At 50.6% G+C, this 15,992-nt stretch overlaps 1 protein-coding gene across 1 annotated transcript in view; it reads left to right on the top strand.

The window, feature by feature from the left end:
• Nucleotides 1-1,194: 1,194 nt before the first annotated feature.
• The window catches only part of EHD3 (EH domain containing 3), a 26,050-nt gene continuing 11,252 nt past the window's right edge, over nucleotides 1,195-15,992 (top strand). The window contains exons 1-3 of the mRNA XM_006910363.2: nucleotides 1,195-1,891; nucleotides 11,058-11,234; nucleotides 14,275-14,372. Coding sequence (XP_006910425.1) covers nucleotides 1,665-1,891; nucleotides 11,058-11,234; nucleotides 14,275-14,372 — 502 coding nt within the window. The 5' untranslated portion in view covers nucleotides 1,195-1,664. The remainder of the gene's footprint in view (nucleotides 1,892-11,057; nucleotides 11,235-14,274; nucleotides 14,373-15,992) is intronic.

The following is a 15,992-nucleotide window of genomic DNA, read 5'->3' on the forward strand; positions in this document are numbered from 1 at the left end:
TCTTTCTTTCTTTCTTTCAATGTGCCCCTTTTTGCCTACTCCTGGCCAACTGTTCCCGCTCGCATTCTTACTGGTATGATACTGGAGATAATATGATCTGCCTCATAGAGCTGCCGTGTAAATCAAATGGAACAACACTCACTGAGAACTCAGCCCAGCACCTGCACATGCTGGGCACCTAATGTTAACAGTGATTAGTAATAACATTATTCTTAGTTCCTTACCCCTATATGACTCCTGTTTTGTCAAGCAAAGCCTTTCATGCTTGGCCTCAGACACCCCCGTTCACCCTCCTGAACCCTATACTCTAGCTAGTGAAACTGTTTATTTTGCCTTCACCACATCAAGTTCTTTTGTCTTCCCATGCTTTTGCAAATGCCCTTCATTCTGCCGGCAATGTCTTCCTTCTTCACTGTAGATTCATTGTTTAAGAACCAGCTCACCATCATGCTTTCTGTGAAGCCTTCCTCAGATGATTTACACAAAAGAAATGCCTCCTCCCCCTGTGAGCTCATGGCCCTCTGCTCATATCTCCTCTGTAAATCCTGCCTGGACTGGAGTTCTTGGAAGACAGAGTTTGTACGTGCTCATCTTTGTGGTCAACGTTGTATCCACAGTCACCAAAATCGGTGAGCCCATATTACGGGCTCAGTACCTGCAGGGCTTTTGCTCATTTTGTTTTATTGGAATGAATGAATGAATGAATGGGAATGGTTTTTACTTCACCCTAGACCTAGCAGAAAAGTTTGAGTAGTGACATTGTTGGTTATTTTGTGTAACCTGGTATTGGACTCTTCTTTCCGTGCCCCAAGAAAAATATTTCCAAATACTAGAGTACTTGTCTTCCTAAGGAATGGAACTCAGCAAAGGAAAGGCCCTTTGAAAGCAGTGAGTGATGAGCCGATCAACTCTGTCTTCGCAGCTGTCCCTGAGAGGGCGCTATTCTCAAATCAAACCTCCAGAGGCCGGCTCTGAAATACCAGCGCGTTCCCACAGGATTGAGCATCCCTCCCTTCCCAGGCAGCGGCCGCCGGTCCCCTGAGGAGCGTCTGCCCACAAACATGGCTGCGCCCGGCTCAGCTTCTCCTCGCCGAGACCCGCTGGCCAGGCCGGCCTTGCCAGTACTCGGGGACTTCCTCCACGAGCCCGCTTCCTGCACCGCTGGCATTTAAACCGTCGCCTAGGGCTGCGGGCTGCTGCTGCGGATGCTGAGCTGTCCGCGGGCTGGGCAGCGCTGCCACCTCCCTTGAGCCGCCCGGCCCTGCAGGAGCGGAGCCGAATCATCCCCTAACTGTACCCCGGCCGGAGCAGGAGAGGTCTGGGGGCAGATCGCGAATTCCGGCATCTGGCAGCTTAATTACAGGTTTGACTTTAATTTCCAAGATCGAACTCTCCTTGCTCAGCCCGGATATTTTTTCTCCCACTGGCCTTGGTTGCTGGATGAAGCTTGGTCCCAGGAGCTTGGGAAGAGTTCGCTCTTGGCTCCGCGACGTCGCCCCTGGGGACTCCGAAGCCGCGCGACCTCCAGGTGAGGCGGCGGCGCGACTCCGAGCCCGGCGGGCCCGCCCTGCGGAGCATCTTCCTCCGAAGAGCCAAGGGCTCCAGGACGCGGGGCTCCGCGCCCTCCCACTGGGGCTGCGTGCAGGGGGCGAGAGGCAGCCGCGATGTTCAGCTGGCTGGGGTCTGACGACCGCCGGAGGAAGGACCCCGAGGTCTTTCAGACAGTGAGCGAGGGGCTCAAGAAACTCTACAAGAGCAAGCTGCTGCCCCTGGAAGAGCATTACCGCTTCCACGAGTTTCACTCGCCCGCCCTGGAGGATGCTGATTTCGACAACAAGCCCATGGTCCTGCTGGTGGGCCAGTACTCCACTGGGAAGACCACTTTCATCAGGTGAGCGGGTCTAGGGGCCTGGCAGCCTAATCTGCCGCCCAGTGATTAGGCCTTCCATTCACTCCCGGTGCCCCCTCCTGCCTGGGGACAGCCTTCACTTGAAATCTGAAGAAATCCGTGTGCGTGTGTGTGTGTGTGTGTGTGTGTGTGTGTGTATGTGTGCGCGAGCGCGCGCGAGCACAGCTTACACCCAATTTTATATTTTTCCTCCTGCCTGGGGACAGCCTTCACTTGAAATCTGAAGAAATCCGTGTGCGTGTGTGTGTGTGTGTGTGTGTGTGTGTGTGTATGTGTGCGCGCGCGCGCGCGCGCAAAGCTTACCCCCACAATTTCATTTTTGGTCCTCTGCCGCATCCTTACTAGTGCCTCTCCACTGTACTTGAACCTTGGCTCAGGTAGTCTGTTCGAAGTGTTCAATTTCAGAGCCATCCCTATTCTCCCCATTTTATGGATGGTAAAAGCGAGGCCCAAGAGGCACGAGTGAGAAAATTTCTGGTCCCAAGAGTACCTTTATGATGGTGGGGGTGTCTTACACCCTCACTTTTTAGAGACATGTCCTTCATGGCCAGGACCACTTCTTTTGCCTTTTAAAGGCTTTGGCCACTCACATGAGTGCTTTACAGTTGCAGCTGAGTAGATGGGCTGGGGACCTTGTGGTCCCACTGCCTGATAGTGTCACTTGTCCTATTATCAGTTTCCTTTTCCGAGCAGAGCTCCTACATAAAGCTCTTGGTAAATGGACAGAAGCAATATCTACAAACAATGTTTTTTTCTTTTCCCTTATTTTATCTTCATGGCTCAGTAATAATATTAAAGTCTTTTAGAGGTAGAAGGATATTGATGATGATCTCATCCAGCCCATTGAATTGACAGATGAAATAACTGAGGCATAGAAAGATTAAATGCATTGTCCAGAGTCATATAACTGGGGGTGAGGCCAACATGGGATGCTGGTCTTAGATGCATGGGAAGAAAAGCAGCAAAGTTAAGTTAATGGTCTGATTACGGATATTCTAGATATATATTTTCTCTACTGCTAAGCTTATAAAACAAGTCTTCTGGAAACAGGACATGCTCCACACTAACACTTTATGGCTGAACAGTGTAACAGATCAAGTTTGCCCTTATTGGGTGGACAGCTTTGGGCTCAGCAGCTCTGAGAGACTGAGTGATTTTTGAAGAAGTTTGGTACCCAGGTGGGGAAGTGGGAGGGGGCGGATGGGCCGGTTATCTTGGATCTCTTATATTGTTAGAACTACAAGAGCCCTTAGCCATGAATCTAATTTATTGCTTCTTAACTTTTTAAAAGATCAATATTTTCTTTGAAAATCTGATGAAAGCTGTGGCTTATCTTTAGAAAAATGCACAAATATCCCAAATTTACATATAACCTTAGGGGCCCAAGGGCCGCTTTGGACCTTAGGGTGAGAACCCTGACCTAATCCATCTCTTTTATCAAACACTCATTGCTACCAAAGACACTCCAGAGGTACAAAGACACTCCAGAGGTACCTACCTGGGTTCTCTACAAGGTTTCCTTTGTATTCGATGTCTTCCGCATGGCCTGGATTTTGCCCCACAGAAAGTCCAGGCCATGCACAGATGGCTCCTGCCCTTATACAGCCTTCTCTGGCCCTCTGGACACACCTTGGTTATTTAGAGCCTCTTCTTTCTGTCACACCAGCACTTAACAACTGTGCCTTAGCTCCTGGGGGCTTTGCCTGGGGTCACAGCCACAGGAGGTTTCTATTATACAATCACAGAATGGGAGGGAAGGTGGGGAAAGGCAAGTATCCCTTGGGACAGAATCCCCAAGCAGCAGACTGGTTTAAGTGCCTCTTGTCTCAGACAGTCTCTTGGTTTTGCCTGCGTCATGCTGGCTGTTAACTGGGTCTGAGAAAGTGGCTGGGTTGAGTCGCCATAGATTATTCATTATCTGAGGGAAACAGGAAAGCTGGAAGAGGCAGATCCCTCCTCTTTCTTACCATCCAAGTACAAGAGTTCTCTCTCCCCATTCCTGTCAGTAACTGAATTTAGCTCATGCAGCAAAAGCTGCCCCCGCATGAGGGAGAGCACCAGCAGGGCGGGTGGGGTCACGGCGCAGCGAAGCCTTCCTAAACCAAATTACGGATTTTCCTGCTTTCTCAGTAAATCTACTGAAGAGTTATTTTCTTTAAATTGGAATATGCAAGAGAAGAATAAATTTGAGGAACGAAGAAAAAAAATCACCTATAATCCCACAACTCGAGGAAAACCATTTTAAATATCATTCATATATGTACATACATATATATATATATATCTCTCTCTCCAGTATTTTTAGCTATTTTATAACACAGTTGAGATCAGGTCAGAATGTAATTTTGTATGCTGATTTATTTCACTTATAGTATGAGCATTTCCCATATAAATCAAAGAATCTTCGTAAGCATTATTTTTAAGAGCTGCATGATATTTTGTTGTATGTATATGCAGTTATTCACTTCACCAGCCTACTTCTTTTGAATGTTTTAGATTGTTTCTGATTTTCTTACTATTGTAGAATCACTCCGAATATTTCTGTGCATAATATTTTTCCACAGATTGGACTGGTTTCTCAGAGATTCCCAGCAATGAAATCACTAGGTCAAAGATTGTGTGGTTCTTTTTGTTTGTTTTATTTTTTAATCTCGATATTCAGAGTTACATTTCTGAGTTGCTTTCCAGGAGAGTAAATTGGTACAACACCCCTTCCTCAAAGCAAGGAGGCTGGGCTTGGGGTAGCTAGGTGCACAAGCTGTAGATCTTAGATGCCTTCCCTCCACCCCCTCCCGAGCCTGCTTCTCGCCTTGAGTGCAGTGATTATCCTCTCCATCCCTGGCCTGAACCTGTGTGGGACCTTTCCCTTGGGAACAAAGACTGGCCTCTTCATTCCCCAGCCTTTGGCCTTTTGCCTCCAGAGTGCCCACCCACTTTCAGTTATATGTACTTGCCGCGGGGTCTATTTCTTTTCTCAGGAAGTGTACGCAGAAAAGGACATTCTTCTAATAACTAATTAATGTGCTATGATCTCTGCCTGAAATAACTTCCCTGGCCTAAGGCCCGGCAACCCAGAGTAATAAAATAAACAATAAATTGGCCTGGTGGCTGCTCCTTCCAACACAGGCTGCCTCTTCGGAGTACAGTAGCTCTGTGTCCCTCTGGCCCTGGCGGCCTTTCCTTCTGCTTCTGCTGTTTTTCTCCCTTCACGCTTCCTCTTGCTGGCATGCATCCTCGAATCTCTCCCCCCGTTGCATCATTTGGCCCCCTGATCACAGAGGTGAATAGCTGGCTTTTCCAGGGACTGAGGAAGGCCCAGTGCTCTCATGGGCCATAAGGAAGGCCTGGCTGGACCACAGCAGAGCTGAAATAGAAGACCAGGGAGTCAGGTGTGGAGCCTGGGGTTGCCAGAGAGAGCCAAGCTGCCTGTGTCTGCATGGGAGGGTCTGGGCGGATCTCAAGGGTAACTGAAGTATGAACACCTAGTGGGGCTGCTGGGGCCAGGATGGGGAGTGCTATTCAGCTAGCCCTTTTGACCTCCCCTAATTCCGTAGGGGGCTGTTTGAATCCTCTCCAAAGGTGACTCAGCATGCCTGTGGCTCTCCATCTCTCATTAACCACCCTGGCATCCCTGCCACCCAGGCCTCACTCCGTGTATTACAGCATCACTATCCCAGGAAAGGTGATTCTCTGCAAAGCCGAAGGGCTAAAGAAAGGGGCCACCATTCCAGGTAGACCCACTGACCTCCGTGAGGTCTATCCTGCCAGCCACAGTCCCTGAAACACCCTATCCTGTCCACCCTGAGGACAATGAATGTCCTTTTTCTGTCAGGGCTTTGATCTGCTAGGCCCTAGGTAGGCCCACCTGCCTCAGGTCCAGCGTGAGATCTGCATTGAAAGTCAGGTGTGTGGAGGTCATCAGGAGAAACTGATTGGAGGAGAAGGACCTCTGGAGAAAGGGCTCCATCTCATTACCATTGACAATGGGACCAGGCCATGAGAAGAGCACAGCTGGCTCAGCAGAATCCAGGATCCACCAGGTACCAACCAAGAGAGCTTTTTAGCAAGACCTAAGCCTTCTGAACCTCAGTTTCCTTATCCCTAACATGTGGATAGGAACAACTACATCTTAGAGTTACTCTCAGGAATTGGAGGGGAAAGAACCAACGTAGCTCCAGTTATGCTCCAGGCACTGTGCTTGTGGCTTTAGCATTCCCTCTCCTCATTCTAGATGATTCTCTAAGAAGAAGCTTAGAGGCTGGCCCTCAGGAGGTAAGGGAAACCCTTGTCTGGCACCACCCACAGTTGGGATGAAGGGGAAGGGGAAGTGTGCTCAGGGAGGCCTAAAGGAAGAGCATGAGCCGGACTCTGGGCAGTGCTGGGAAGCGGACTAGGCAGCCGGCCTAGCTCAGGGTGAGGTCAGCAAGCGGAGGCGGGTAGGGGCTCTACCGTGTGTCCATTAGTCCTTTGTACTCGGGTCACTTCATCCCATGGCAGAGGCTGCTGCCCCAGGGACAGTGGTGTCTGCTCTGGGGAGCACAGAACTGACTCAGACCTCAACTCCACCATCGGAGGTGTCCCACCTACTTCCTCACTTTGTGTCTCTGGGGTGCTTTACTGTCTCCCTAAAACCCTGTGAGGCTGGTAGGGCAAGTATTATTATTTGGACTCTTTTAAAGCTGAAGTACCCAAGGCTTAGAGAGACCAAAGACTCAGACATACAACATGAATATCTATAATATAAGGCAGAAAGTGATATGTGCCTTTTAGAGTCTACTAAAGATAAGCAAATTAAGAGCTTGTAGATTTTCAGGAAGAGGGTAAGTCAGGTTGGGGTGAGGTGGGAATGAATCAGTTAAGGCTTCACAAGGAGACACTGGGACAGGGTTTGGAGACAAGGCAGAAATGCCCTGAGTACTCACAGGCAACAATGAGGTGTTGGTTTTCTCTAATTATTATCTCTGCTCATATGAGCAAATGTCTGGAGGAGCTTTGCTTTCCCTAAACCAATGGATGTCATCTCAAAACCACCCTGTTCCTCTGAGCTAGTTAGAAACCAAGCATTATTTCCATTTTAGAAATCAGAGAGACTGAGCGAGTGGGCTGTTGGTAGACATGTTCAAGGTCATATCTGTGATGGAGCAGCCACTCATGAAGGTGCATTCGCCAACTGAGCCAAGGCAGGGGACCCAGCCCACGGCACCACTGTTTGGGGAGAACAGCCTCTCTGTTCTCCTGCCCCGGGTGCTGTCCCAGCAGCAGCCTGAGGTCTGGCCCCACCGCTGTGTGGATGGGCACTTTGGAGGCAGACTGGGTTAAGATTCTTGGCTCCACGCCTTACCCTGGGTGCTTAGGTCACCAGTAAAGCAGACCACGTGCTTAGATTGCCAGGCAAGCAAGACACACAGAAACAAACAAACCAAAAAATGAGGAAAATGTCCTAAAAGAATTTACTGAAGAAAAATAGGCATAGTCCTCATGGGAAAAATCAAAATTGTGTTAGACTTCCTTACACCTATTTTATGGTTTTAGTACTTATTTTGCATTGGATGGTGGGGAGGGGGCGTGGAGGGTGCACCAAAATCTTTTCAGCTCTTAGAGCCGCTAAATATATTCATTTAGCCCTGAACTTGGGCAGCCTAGATCTCAATTTACTCCACTGCAAAACTGAAATAATGCTGCCATCCCACACAGTGCTCGTGGGACAGATTCAGTGGAATCATCCAGGTAAAGGTCCCTGAACAGCCTGCTGTGTCCCTCCTTATCCTCGGACGTCCCCAAGCAAGCCAAAGCCCTCCGGTGTGCAGGGGTGGTCACCTCGCCCATGCTTGAATTAACCTTTCTTTGTTTCTGCTGCCGTGGGAACGGTTTCGCCTGGCAACAGAGGCGATTCGTATCACTTCCCATAGAGCAGCGGTGATGAGATCCTCAATAGGTTGTCCTTTCTGGACACAGTGGTGGCTTTGTTAAGGGAGCACCCAGTGCTGCAAGCCATACTCAAATGTCCCTGAGAATTTACTCAGCTCCAGTTCTCTGCTTAGCTCCACCGTGGCCCTGGACATTCTGGTGGCCTTGCTGGACTCTGTTTCTCTAGATCCATGTGTGGTCAGCGAGTTCGGGGTCATGTGGGCTTAGCCAAGAGGGCAGGACAGCAGGCCCACCTCCGGGCCCTTTCCCCGCTGACTCAGGCTGCAGCCCCAGAGCATCCCAGGAAGTGGCCCTGTGATCTGGAAGCGTCATCCTTTGTTCATCTGCTGGTACAGCTTGTTTCTCAGGGATGGAATCTGAGACGCCTGGGTCAAGAAGGTATTTCATCACTGCCATTTGGCTTTGTAGGATGGGCATTCTCGAAGCTGCCTCAGAATTCTTTCTTTCTACTCCTCTGTATGCCAGCTTTTCCTCAAGGCTTTGATGATATCCACCTCCCACCCCCACCTCAGAATTTACACTCGCCACCCCCTGCAGGGCCCTGCTTAGGGCTTCTCACCCAGGTGCTCATTGAGCACTTGCTCCCAGCACACAGGCAGAATGATGGGGTTTCCCAGGAATGGTATTGATTCTCATGCAACTTCTTCCCAGGGGAATCTGTCCCTACTATTTTTAAGTCTCAAGAATGTCCTTTTAGAGCCAGTGGGCCTGGGGCCTGCTCTGGTCACCTAATAGCAACAACTTTTGCATGCCAAACCCCAGTCAGTGAGGCCTAGATGTGAACCCCCAGGGCAGATGTGTGTGGAGATAAATAGTCAGCTGGGTTTGTGGGCCCCAAAGCCTAACTTCTCCCCTAAGGCCTGGGCTCTGGCCAGCCTCCTGCCAAACCATACTCCTTTGTGGCCTCCTCCCATCCTTCATTCTAGTCCCAGGTGGGGCTCAACCCTTTTGTATTTCCCGGTCAAGGGGGACCTAAGGCAGGAAAGGAGACAGAAAATCTAGTGGTTAAGAGCATAAATTCTCAATCCAAGCGCCAGGTTCAAATCCTAGCTCAGCTATTTACTATTGCATAACCCGAGGCGAATTGCTTAACCTCTTTCTCCAATTCTTTAAAATGGGATGCTAATCTAGGTGCCAGGTACTGATGTAAGTGCTTAAGGTCTGTAACTAATTTAACCCTCAGAACACCCAATGAGGTGGGTTTTCTTATTAGGCCCCTTTGATGATAAGGAGTATAGTACTCACCTCAGAGGAGATGTGAAGATGAGATTATATAATCCATGGAAAGTCTAGAACAGTGCCTGGCACATCACAGGTGCTTGATAAATCGGAACTATTACCTCCCACGTTATAGAGGATGATACGGAGGTTTGCAGAGGTCCAGTACCTTCTGAAGGGCATATCCCTCGTGGTTAGAGAAACCAGGTTTGCTGGCCCCAGGCCGCTGAGACTGCCTGCCTTTCCCAGGAGGCCCTGAAGGAGAAGGTACACTGAGAAAGCAGGAAGTGCTGCCCAGGTGTGCAGCTGTTATGATGTATCCTCACCCACAGCCCAAGTGCCAGATTCCAAAATGGCCCTCTGATGGAGGAGAGCCTGCCTTCACACCAGATTGCTGGACTGGGCTCCTGGAGGGAGAGCAAGGGCATCCCGAGACAACCTAAAGCCCTCGGGTGTGCAGGACTAGCCTCCTGAGCTGCAGTGCTCTGTGGCAGCAGCAACTCTACCAGCTCCCTGGGGAGGAGCCCATAGCAACCCCACTCAAACTGCCCTGAATGAAGGAGTAAACTCACAGCTCAGAACACTTCTTGAAGGCACGAGTAGGATGTCCATGTGCTGGAAGAAACCCCAGCAAGTCTCCCTGGCCACCACTCTGTGGACGGGACCACTGCCCCAGGCCCACCTCAGAGAGGCATAGGGTGGGCAGAGAGCCTGGGCCCTGTAGACATGGCTGCTCTGCCCTGACCTTCTGAAAGGCCTCGATCAGCTCTTGCTGGCAGTGATTCCTCAGGGGAGAAGACAGTTGAAGAGCAAAGGATTTGGTATTAGACGGATATGGATCGGGGTTCCAGCTCCACTGTTAGCCGTTTAACCTGGAGAAAGCCACAGATCCCTCCCGAGCCTCAGTCTCCTCAATATCTACCGAGAGAGCTACTGTGAGGCCCAAAGGAGATCATGTTCCCCAAGTGATTAGTGTAGTGTTTGGCATGTGGAAATTCTATTGTCAGCAGCATGATCAGTCAGATGAGAGGGCCGTGGGCCCAGGCTGCATGTTGGATCTACTGGAGAGCTCCTAAAAAGGACCAGTGGTCAGGACCCCACCCTGAGTGAATGGGTCGGAACCCCTGGGGGTGGGGCCCGGGCACCATTAGCTAGGATGGTGCTCCACAGCAGCTTGGATGGGCAGCGGGCTGAGGACCACTGGTCCAGGAGGTCTCTGGGTCACTTCCCAACTAACGGTCTCTGACTTCACCTCTCTTCTCCTCAAAGCTCCTTGATTTTTCCCTCTAAATATAAATATGCACCCTCAAGGTTTAAGGGGTTCTCAGCACATGCTGAGGACTTCCCCCATGGGCCTGTGTTTGCTGGTCAACCCATCACTTAGGTCCTTGTCCATCATGATCTTGGAAGATGGCCCTGGGACTCTCCTCTGGCCAGTCCCAACCCAAGGCAGCTCTGGGTTCCTCCTTGGAATCCAGCTCAATCTCTTTCTAAAGGGCTCGGTTGTTCTCACAGGCTGATCTTGTCATTCTCTGGCTTGTCATGTGCCTTCGCTCTTAATTTCTAAAGGGGGCTATGCACAGGGGCAATGGCCTTGGGCTCTCACTGCCCAAACCAGAAGAAGAGCAAAGAAAGGGACTCGCCACCTACCGCAGAGTCCATGGATGGTCTGCCTTCAGTGCCGAACGCTGCAGTCTTCTGTGTAGGAATCAGTTTCGACCCACGCTTTAGCTCTGAGCCCAAACTTTGCTTTTGTTTTGTTTTGTTTTGTTTTTCCTACTGATTCAGGGAGGAGAAAAGATAAGAACCAAGAAAAACAGATTTGAGGTTTTAAGTTCAGCTGCAATCCCACCCCCACAATGTCACTTCTCCCGGCCATGATCTCTCCATGCTCTGCATCTGCCCTTCTTCCCTGATGTGCATCGTCAGCTGCCTTGTGGTAGACACGCATGTCGGCCGGTCTGCAGAATCCCTGAAGTACGACTGTGCTCCCTTCTGCCAGGTACCTGCTGGAACAGGACTTTCCGGGCATGAGGATTGGACCCGAGCCGACCACCGACTCCTTCATTGCGGTGATGCAGGGCGAGGTGGAGGGGATCATCCCCGGAAACGCCCTGGTGGTGGACCCCAAGAAACCCTTCCGGAAGCTCAACGCCTTCGGCAATGCCTTCCTGAACAGGTGAGGGTGGAAGGAGCACATGCCCTGACTGTTCTCTGTTCTTCTTCTTGGAGTATGAGAAGGGAAAGCATGGGGCAGGGTCTTGGGAGACTCGATGCCTTTCCATACTTTGTGTCTCTTTTGATTGTCCCTTTCTTCCTGGGAATGTAGCTGAGTCAGTCACCATTGATTAGGGATGTGGGAGCTGCAAACGCTAGGCTGACTCATTCTGATCAAGGACGGAGCAGGGAAGGATACAGCAAGTTGAATCACATCCCCAGAGCTGCGCCTCCCGCCAATAAAAGCAGAGAGGGCGGCTCTGTATCGGTTCCCGCTCTTGCCTGTCCTACAGCAGGGATTTACTTTCGATTGGAAGGAGGGAGGAGAAGATTCTTCTCTGTTGCTGGACATCGTTTTTACTTGGTGGAAAGAACCCTGTGCTTAAGATGGAAGCCCCGAGTTTGAGTACTGACTCTCCTACTAAACTAACTGTGTGGCCTTGGACAGGTTACCCCTCTCCCCTGGGACAAGTGTAAGCCCGCAGACACCAGGGTCATTGAGATGGTTCGAGTGAAGAAAGCTCTAGGGAATCCTTGGCAAGCTGATCTGGGCCTTCCTGTTATCATTCTGCTTCACTAAAATGCAGGCCGATGCTGATCGCACTTTTTATGTAAATCCACAGCACAATTTTACATGCGAATTGCACTTAAAAATTTCAAAACTACTTTCTCTAATTGGAGGTATTGCAAGGTATGAAGGTAAAGACTATGGGCTTTGGCTTCAACAGACCTGGGTTCAAAGCCTACCAAATAGCCCCATGGATCTTAGACAAATTACCTACATTCTCCATGTCTCACTTTTCCCATCTGTAAAATAGGATAATAATAATATCCTCTTCCAAGAGAAGCAGACTGATGTGGCCCTTGTGAAGCTGGCATTTGACATCGGTGTTCAATGAGGGGCGAGATGACACCGAAAGAGTTAAAAAAGAAAAAGAAAGAAAAAGAAAAAGGACATTCCAGAGAAAACTGGAAAAAAAAAATAAAAGCGAGGAATGAAAGAATATGGTCACCAGAGACAGACACCTACCTCGAGCTTCAGCAAAACGTGGCATGTATTTGAGGATAGTGGAGTGTGCCACAGAATCTAAGGACCGGAATGTGGCTGGGCCTCAGGCATGGCAGAAACCATGGGCTGCGACTGGACAGGGGCCGCGTCACTGACGTTTCTACCCCGTTATCTAGCACAGCGCACGTAGCAGGCGCTCCGCAAATATCTGTTGAACCAAACTGGATATACTGACAACCATCATATCTGATCGTGTCATTCTTTTGCTTAAAGCGTTCTGATGGGTTTCTACTGCCCTCAGTATAAAAATCTAAATTTCTTAATGTGACTTTCAGGCCCTAGGGATCTGGGTCTCACCTCCCTGTCCAGCCTCATCTCTGGCCACTCCAACCTTCCCATTCTTGCCTCAATGATGTGTACACCCCTGGAATGTTGTTTCTCTCTCTCTCTGTCTCTCTCTCTCTCTCTGTCTCTCTCTCTCTCTCTGTCTCTCTCTGTCTCTCTCTCTCCCTCTGACACACACACATACACACACTCATTTCTGTGATGCATTTACTGCACCTACTTGTGTTAGTTACCTCAGGCTGCCATAAGAAGTTGCCACTAGGTGACTTAAAACAACAGAAATTTATTGTCTCATAGTTCTGGAGGCCGGAATCTGAAATCTGGGTGTTAGCAGGGCCATGCTCCCTCAGAAAACTCTAGAGCAGTGGTCCCTAACCTTTTTGGCACCAGGGACCGGTGCTCCTATGAGAATCTAATGCCTGATGATCTGAGGTGGAGCTGAGGCGGTGATGCTGGCGCTGGGGAGCGGCTGCAAATACAGATGAAGCTTCGCTTGCTCGCCCGCCGCTCACCTCCTGCTGTGAGGCCAAGACCTAGTACTGATTCACAGCCCAGGGATTGGGGACCCCTGCCCTAGAGGATCTTTCCTTGCTTCCTCCCCCTTCTGTTTGCCCTAGCTGTTCCTTGGCTAGTGGCAGCATAATCCCAGCCTTTGCCTCTGTTGTGACATGGCCATCTTCCCTCTGCACATGTCTGTGTCTCCACATGGCATTCTCCTATCTTATCAAGTGTTGTATTATAAAATTCTACACCTGAAATTTATATAATGTTATTAAGCAATATCATGCCAATACATTTAATTTTAAAAAAGATACCAGCCGTATTGGATTAGGTCATCTTTTGGAGACTTGGTTCAAGTCCTGCCTCCTGTGAAACCTTCCCGACCCCCTTTTCCATGTGTCCCTGGCCTCCTCACTTAACCTGCATCTCTGCAGCCATCTCACTGCATAGCAGAGGTTCCCTGAGACTATGGGACCACATAATAGACTGGGGAGAGTAGGACGCCTTTACCAAAAATGGCTAGAAGAGAGAATGCTCGAAGTAAGAAGGATCTAAGTTAGGTTTACCACTCTGTATTTCGAAAGTTCAGATGTAGCACTAGAAATATTTCCTTGAATAAGACTTGACACTATTCTAATAGTGAAGTTTAGTATTCGGATAGCTCTTTGAAGCCCAAATAAATGTTTCTGGGTGGTGTGACCCATTCATCAAGTTCAGCTCCAGTGCCTCTTCCTCCAGGAAGCTGTCCCTGGAAGCCATCTCTCTACCTTGGATCTCCCGAGCCCCTCATCTGACCTCCCTAGGGGTGCTGGTCCCATCATACCTCGTATTGTGTTTGCCCACGTACATGCCTCCTCCCCGACCAGACTGTGCTTCTACAGGAGCAGGGATTGGGGTTTGGATCCCTGGTGTCCCTGACACAGGGCTTCAAAACATATGGCTGCCTCAGGAACACCCAGGGAGCTTCTTCAAAGTACAGATCCTGGGCCCACCACTGACCTGGGGCCTGGGCATCTGCACTGCAAGGTAGCCAGGCTTCTGAACCTCTGCCCCAGGGCAGGGGAGGTGAACTTGCAGCTGAAACAAGGGTGCATGAGCGGCAGCAAGAGGACAGCGGCTCACCGCAGGCTTCCTCCTGTTCACGCAGGTTTGTGTGTGCCCAGCTGCCCAACCCCGTGCTGGAGAGCATCAGCGTCATCGACACACCAGGAATCCTGTCCGGGGAGAAGCAGAGGATCAGCCGAGGTGAGCAAGGCACCTGGTATGGTTGGCTCTGGCTCCATGCTGTGTTTGTTCTCTCTGGTATGTTCTCTAGCTTCCGGAGCAGGAGAGAGGCCCCCCAGGGCCTTGCTGTCCCTTAACAAGCCAGCGCTGCTTCAAATGTTGTGTGGGGTAGTCCTAGGCAGCTGACAAGTTCAGGTGCTGGCCTCAGTCTTCTCATCTGTGAAATGGAGACATTAATATCTTCCTTACTTCTCTCGCTCGGGTTATTCATTCTCCAAGCGACACCTACCATGGGCCGGACCCTGGTTGCTTCTGAAGTCCCTGCAGCCCTGCCCCAGGAGGGTGCCTTTCTGCAGGGGAAGCAGGTGCATGCAAAGAACTTTATCTCAACACGTGAGGATGACAGCGTGCTCTGGGGCTTGGGAGCAGGGAGTGGTATGTGAAAGCACTTTGAAAACTGTTCACTCCAGACAGACACAGGGTAATTGTTCATTAAGCAGGGTCACCAGCAGGATGGTTAGGAATCAGAACTCTGGAGCCAGCCTGCCAGGGTTCAAAGCCTGCCTCTGCCACTTCTGGTAGCTTGAGCAGGTTTCTTTGCTCTAGTTGGTTCATCTATAAAGTAGGGAGAAATAATTCTATATACATTATAGGTTGTTTGAGGATTAAAAGAAATAACACAGATAAAAAGCCTGCTGCCTGGCACATAGCAGCGCCCAGTAAACACGAGATGTTACAGATGGTCACCATCATCCTCTTGGTTTTTTCTAGCTCTAAAATGCTAGACCAGTGCTGTAAAAAAAACTAAAAACAACGGCTCCTGGCTCCCCGCTCCCAGCCGCGGCTGCCGCAACATGCTGTGTGTGCCCGGTAGCCCCCCACCCTTTCTGTGTTCTGTGTGCCTCTCTGGCAACAAAAGCGGATGAAGCTACATCCACCCAATACTGGAGTTGGAAGCTGGGCTGGAGCCAAATCAGCACTCGGAAGTCAGCATCCTGGAAGGGAAGGTTTTGGACTGAAGAGTTCCCTGGGCAGCAGCTGGGACTCTGGCCTCCCCTGAGCCGACCTTAGATGACTATCTGCTTCCCTCCCACACGGCCTCAGCCCCACTGGGGCAGACACAAGGTCTGTGCCACTTCAGTGGGTGACAGAAACCCCTTCTACCAAGGGCATGGCTTGCAAAGGCCAGCACCCACTTACCCCCAGACCCCTCCATGAGCGCCCAGGGCCGCATAGGTGCCAGGCCAGCACTCCCGAGGCCCTGTACCAATGAGTGCTGCAGGCGACGGCCGGATGCAGGCCACTGCTGCCAAAAATGGGCTGCTGTCCAGCGCTCCTGCCAGCTGCCTCAGCTTCCTCCCTGAAGACAGCAGCTCGCGGGCACCCGGCTCAGCAGTTGGAGTACACTGTGGCCGTGTCAATGGGGACAGCCAGTCTTGGCTGGGGACAGAGAAGGAAGACAGTGGGAGCGGCCTGCTCAAGGGCCTCGTGACCCCCAGTCTGTCCTGAAGGGAAGACAGAGCCTGCTCTTCGGGGACCTGTTTCTGGAGCAAGTGGGAGGGAGGGGAAGGCTGGAGGCTCCAGCAGGAAAACCTGCCCCTCCCCACATTTCACTGAAGGTGACATCTGGGAAGAAGAAGG

The sequence above is a fragment of the Pteropus alecto genome, unplaced genomic scaffold (assembly GCF_000325575.1).
Source record: "Pteropus alecto unplaced genomic scaffold, ASM32557v1 scaffold61, whole genome shotgun sequence".
In the NCBI taxonomy this organism is placed as follows: Eukaryota; Metazoa; Chordata; class Mammalia; order Chiroptera; family Pteropodidae; genus Pteropus; species Pteropus alecto.